The sequence below is a fragment of the Colobus angolensis genome, unplaced genomic scaffold (genome assembly GCF_000951035.1).
Source record: "Colobus angolensis palliatus isolate OR3802 unplaced genomic scaffold, Cang.pa_1.0 Scaffold61, whole genome shotgun sequence".
NCBI classification, from domain to species: Eukaryota; Metazoa; Chordata; class Mammalia; order Primates; family Cercopithecidae; genus Colobus; species Colobus angolensis.
This window is the reverse complement of record NW_012119710.1, coordinates 4,382,165-4,388,164: the sequence shown is the minus strand read 5'-3', so window position 1 is coordinate 4,388,164 and position 6,000 is coordinate 4,382,165. Positions and strand designations below refer to the sequence as shown.

The 6,000-nt window shown below is 50.9% G+C and overlaps 2 protein-coding genes across 13 annotated transcripts in view; both read right to left on the bottom strand.

Moving 5' to 3' along the window:
• Positions 1-638, bottom strand: part of MADD (MAP-kinase activating death domain) — a 67,263-nt gene extending 66,625 nt beyond the window's left edge. For 7 of the 8 annotated variants that reach the window (XM_011963350.1, XM_011963352.1, XM_011963351.1 and 4 more), the window contains exon 1: positions 268-369. The gene's annotated coding sequence lies outside the window, so the exon portion shown is untranslated. The other variant, XM_011963353.1, reaches the window with a different exon arrangement.
• Positions 639-1,160: 522 nt separating this feature from the next.
• NR1H3 (nuclear receptor subfamily 1, group H, member 3) overlaps positions 1,161-6,000 on the bottom strand; it is a 19,206-nt gene continuing 14,366 nt past the window's right edge. For all 5 annotated transcript variants that reach the window (XM_011963337.1, XM_011963336.1, XM_011963339.1 and 2 more), the window contains 3 exons: positions 1,963-2,076; positions 1,647-1,741; positions 1,161-1,456 (listed from right to left, as the gene is read on the bottom strand). In XM_011963337.1, the coding sequence (XP_011818727.1) occupies positions 1,310-1,456; positions 1,647-1,741; positions 1,963-2,076 (356 nt within the window). In that variant the 3' untranslated portion in view covers positions 1,161-1,309. The remainder of the gene's footprint in view (positions 1,457-1,646; positions 1,742-1,962; positions 2,077-6,000) is intronic.

Here is a 6,000-nt window from a genome sequence, read left to right as displayed (position 1 = left end):
CGACCTACGGAGACAGCGGCTGCGCACACACCTAGTCTAGCGCCCATGGGCGGGGGAGAGCGCGCCAGGCCGACCCAGCGCCGTCGCGTGCAAAGGGGAGGACACACAGCAGTACCTTCTGTTTGGGTTACTCAGAGAAACTTTAACCCGACGGGGTCATAGCGCCCATTTCGACGACATGTGGATTCCTCTGAAAGTCACTTCCCAAGATAATCGGCCCCTGAGACTTTCTGACAGGCTCCCCATCCCCCTGCTCCCCCACCTCACGCGCTTTGGCGGTGCTCGGAGCCGGAGCAGGGAAGCCTGCTGCCGCGCGGTGGAGCCTACCAATCCTGGGCAGCGGGGGCGCATGGGGCGCGCGGCCGCGGTTACCTCCTCCGGGCGCGCGCGGGGAGGGGGGCGTGACAGCGCCGCGGCGCCCGCTGGGAGATGGAGTCCCGTGCGTCCGCGAAGCCAGCCCCGCGGCAGGACAGCCTCCCCGCGGCCATATGGCTCTTCCCTTCCTGTCCCAAAGGACCTGGGGGCCGAAACTGGGTTCTGGGTCTTTCAGGTTGTGCCTTTTTCAGATGCCAAAGGAAAAACTACGGCATGTTACACACGCACGTGAGGTGCACTGCCGAGGCCTTAGCGCTGAAATCCAACACTTCCTCCTTCCCCGCAGAAAGCAACCGGATCCTACCTGGATCCCAGCAGGGGAAGGGGGCGCCTAAGCCTCAGCATTCCATTTACCCATATGGCGCAGTGGGGGTTAGTAAGAGGCCCCTCTCACGGCCAAGCCTGTCACTTGTGACCCTCCCTCCTCTGAGCCTGGAGGCGGATCCTAAAGATCGCAGGCTTCCTCCTCTACTACCGTGTCCCCACCCCCAATACAGACATTGGTTTCTCTCATTTTGTATTCATTTTGATCTTCCTGTTCAAACAGTACCAGACCTATCAGTGAGGCGGCGCTGAGACATTTATGGCCATACCACAGAGTGACAGTGGAGAATTTTTCTTGGGGCCCTGTGGGAAAAACAGGAAGTGGTGGAGGCAGGATGGGCAGGGCGCTGGAGAACCTTGTGCAAAGTGGCCCCCAGGCCCATCCGTTTGTGGGATCAGTGTGGTCTTCAGACACAGCACAGCGTTACGGGCGCCCCACTGCTCAGTAGCCACAAAACTCCCAACCCTTTGACTCTCTTTTAATGCCACGGGTGGATCTCCTTGCCCAGCTCCCAGGAATGTTTGCCCTTCTCAATCTGTTTCACTTCTAGGAGGCAGCCACCGGGCCTTAGCCATCCAGCCCAGAAAACAAAATATGAGGAAAGAACAGTCATTCGTGCACATCCCAGATCTCAGAGAGCAGCGGTGGGAGCTTTTTGTCCTGCAGACGCAGTGCAAACACTTGCTCTGAGTGGACGCTGCTCAGGGTCCGGAGGCTCACCAGTTTCATTAGCATCCGTGGGAACATCAGTCGGTCCTGGGGAAAGGAGAGAGACAAGAACAGCTTTTGCTTGTCTGCAGGGAAGGGAGGCAAGGGTAGGGGAGTTGTGGGAGAGGTGAATTGTCTGCACACCATGCAGAGAGAAATTCTTGAAGGGAGAGTAGGTATATCAGGGAATGGGCCTGTGTGTGGGAAGGAGGAAAAGGGGCACCATGGAGACACTCACATGGGGATGGTGGATGGAGACGTAGGCATGCAGGGCTTCCACATATGTGTGCTGCAGCTTCTCTACCTGGAGCTGGTCCTGCACATTGGGCCGGTCTATAGGTCACCAAGAGAGTTGAGGAGCAAGTCTGGCCAGGGTCCAGTTCCATACCCCAAATTGCAACCAAAATATAGAGACATGCTCCAGCCAAGCTCTCTCATCCCAAAATAACACAGCAAATGCCTCCACCCTCCCAAGCCACCCCCTGATTCCTGTGGGGCCTGCAGCCCTCCTTGGTGCAAGTCTCTTGCTGTTTCCCATTGCCCCTCCTCCACACCTGCAGAGAAGATGCTGATGGCAATGAGCAAAGCAAACTCAGCATCATTGAGTTGCAGCTCATTCATGGCCCTGGAGAACTCGAAGATGGGGTTGATGAATTCCACTTGCAGCCCTAGGGAGGAAGAAGGGAGGCTGACACATGCAGCAGGAGCAGCAGGAACTTCCTTCTCTCCTCCAGCACCTTACCTTAGGGAACTACTAGGAACTCACTAAGAAGTTTACCGGGGCTGGGCACGGTGGCTCACACCTGTAATCCCAACACTTTGGGAGGCTGAGGCGGGTGGATCACCCGAGTTCAGGAGTTCGAGGAGAGCCTGGCCAACATGGCGAAACCCCATCTCTACTAAAAACACAAAAACTAGCTGGACGTGGTGGCAGGCACCTGTAATCCCAGCTACTTGGGGGGCTGAGGCAGGAGAATCACTTGAACCTGCGAGGTGGAGGTTGCAGTGAGCCGAGATCGCACTACTGCACTCCAGCCTGGGTGACAGAGGGAGACTCCGTCCAAAAAAAAAAAAAAGGCTACAGGGCTTTGCTGTGTAACCTTGAGCAAATGTCTTAACCCCTCTAAGCCTCAACTGTGAAATGAGAATCATATCCAAACCCATCTCAGAAAATTGTTGGGATGGTTCAGTGACAAAGTATGCAGAGCACTTAGTGCTGTGTCTGGCACACAACAGGTGCTGAATTAAATGATAATAATTCTGGTATTCTTGTTTTTTTTCTTTGAGACAGGGTCTTGTTTGGTCACCCAGACTGGAGTGCAGTGGCACGATCACAGCTCACTGCAGCCTTGACCTCCCAGGTGCAAGCAATCCTCCCACTTCAGCCTCCCTAGTAGCTGGGACTACCGGTTCATACCACCACACCTAGCTAATTCTTATATTTTTTGTTGTGACAGGATTTCACCATGTTGCCCAGGCTGGTCTCAAACTCCTGGACTCAAGCAATCCACCCACCTTGCCCTCCCAAAGTGCTGGGATTACAGGTATCAGACACCACCCCCCGCCAATTCTGTTATTAAAATTCTTGAGGGCTCCACGTTTCTAGAAATAGAAGCAACTCTTATTTTTGTTTATAAAGAATCCTTTTCAGCAGGGCACGGCGGTTCACGCCTTTTATCCCAGCACTTTGGGAGGCTGAGGCAGATGGATCACCTGAGGTCAGGAGTTCGAGACCAGCCTGGCTGACATGGCAAAACCCCGTCTCTACTGAAAATACAAAAATTAGCTGGGCGTGGTGGTGCACGCCTGTAATTCCAGCTACTTAGGAGGCTGAGGCAGAAGAATTGCTTGAATCTGGGAGGTGGAGGTTGCAGTGAGCCAAGATCACGCCACTGCACTCCAGCCTGGGTGACAGAGTGAAACTCCATCTCAAAAAAAAAAAAAAAAGAAAGAAAGAAAAGAAAAAGAAAAAGAGCCGGATTACAGGGATGGCTTATCCCTGTAATCCCAGCACTTCAGGAGGCCGAGGCAGACAGATTGCCTGAGCTCAGGAGTTCGAGACCAGCCTGGGCAACACAGTGAAACTCCATCTCTACTAAAAATACAAAAATTAACTGGGCGTGGTGGCGCACCTGTAGTCCCAGCTACATGGGAGGCTGAGCAGCAGAATTGCTTGAACCTGGGAGGCGGAGCTTACAGTGAGCTGAGATCGTGCTACTTGCACTCCAGCCTGGGCAACAGAAGACTCTGGCTCAAAAAAAATAAAAAAATAAAAAAATAAAAGAGTCCTTTTTCAGCAGGGCACAGTGGCTCACACCTGTAATCCCAGCTACTCAAGGAGGATCACTTGAGCCCAGAAGGTCGAGGCTGCATTGAGCCGTGATTGATCACACCACTGCATTCAGCCTGGGCGACAGAGTGAGACCCTGTTTTAAAGGAAAAAAAAGAATTGTTTTTCACTGGCATTGGCCTTACTTATCTGAACACTAGAGATACATTTCATGTATCACATCCTAGAGGGAATATTGCAGTATGGGTGAGGATGTGGATTCTGGTGCCAGACTGCCTGGAATTGAGTCCTGGCTCTACCACTTACAAGGCAGTGTGACCTTGTGTAAGTTATGTAACCTCTCTGGGCTTTGGTTTTCCTACCTGTAAAATGGGAATAATAATAGTACCTATCTCATAAATATGTGGCATATATGGTAACTACCACATAAGTGCTTGTAAAATAAATAAATAAATAAATATATATTTTTTTTTTCTTTTTTTTTTTTGAGATGGAGTCTTACTCTGTCACCAGGCTGGAGTGCAGTAGCATAATCTTGGCTCACTGTAAGCTCTGCCTCCCGGGTTCAAGCGATTCTCCTGACTCAGCCTCTTGAGTAGCTGGGAATACAGGCGCACATCACCACGCCCAGCTAATTTTTGTATTTTTAGTAGAGACAGGGTTTCATCATGTTGGCCAGGATGGTCTCGATCTCTTGACCTCATGATCTGCCTGCCTCGGCCTCCCAAAGTACTGGGATTACAGGCATAAGCCACCACGCCCGGCCAATAAATATTCAGTTTTTCATGGAAACAGTCTTCCTGCTGAGAAGACTAAAATGCAACAAACCATGAGTTAAAGTCATGATACCTAGAGAATATGTCTCTCATACACATTGTCAAAGTCTCTGCACCCTACACAGTTCCCCAGGCTTTGTCAGATTTCCTTTAGCAACCATCTGCTACACTTTTCCATTCAAGGCTTCTTGGTGAGTCACTTCCTGTACTTTCACCCTGATGTTTATCAAGTGTTGTGTGTTAGTCCATTTAATAGACAGGCCCCATTTTCTTTTTCTTTTTTCTTTTCTTTGAGACAGAGTCTTGCTCTGTCACCCAGGCTGGAATTCAGTGGCACGATCTCGGCTCACTGCAACCTCAGCCTCCTGAGTTCAAGCGATTCTCCTGCCTTAGCCTCCTGGGTAGCTGGGATGGGTGCACCACCACGCCTAGCTAATTTTTGTATTTTCAGTAGAGATGGGATTTCGCCATGTCAGCCAGGCTGGTCTCAAACTCCTGACCTCTGGTGATCCACCTGCCTCGGCCTCCCAAGTGCTGGGATTTCAGGTGTGAGCCACCACGCCCGGCGGCAAGCCCCATTTTCTAAAGCATTTCGTGGTGAGGTTTTGAGCCCCAAAGTATGGCAAACAGCCCCCTTTATACACAAATTAAGAGGAGGTTCTATAGTTGGCTAATGCACCTGTGAGGGTCTGCTGATGCCCACGGAATGAACACCTCAAATGTGCTCAGTCTGTGTCACCAGTCATCTACTGCATGAAGTAAATAGTAGTGGATAGAGAGGGGAGGAGACGTGACAAACAGAGCTCCAGTTCCTTCTCCCCAAGACCTCACTCATGAAATGAAAAATGAAAGGCAAGCATGATTACTTCAAAACTGCTTGTATAAATAAATCTATAAGGGCCAGGCACGGTGGCTCACACCTGTAATCCCAGCACTTTGGGAGGCTGAGGCGAGCAGATCACCTGAGGTCGGGAGTTTGAGACCAGCCTGACCAACATGGAGAAACCTCATCTCTACTAAAAATACAGAATTAGCCAGGCGTGGTGGCACATGCCTGTAATCGCAGCTACTCGGGAGGCTGAGGCAGGAGAATCGCTTAAACCTGGGAGGCAGAGGTTGCAGTGAGCCAAGATTGTGCCAATTGCACTCCAGCCTGGGCAACAAGAGTGAAACTCCGTCTCAAAAATAATAAATAAAATAAAATAAGTAAATAAATAAATCTACAAATAGGTGCAGATTCAGACAGCACGAGTCTATGAGTGCCAAACTAATACAGAGATCTTAGAACTGGGCAGGGTTCCACAAGGAGGATATTCTGAAGGAGGGGAGAGCCATGGTTAAGAAGGTCTGAGATAATAACCATCGAGGAAAAATGGTTTGGAAGAGGGGGCAGGGCTGGGCTTTAAAGCTGGGTAAAGTCATTAAATCACCCCATTAGGTGCCAACACATCCGGGCAGCACACCAGGCACTATAGAAGGCAAAAGGTGCCAACATAGCCCTGTTATGCCCTACAGTGAAGGGTGGC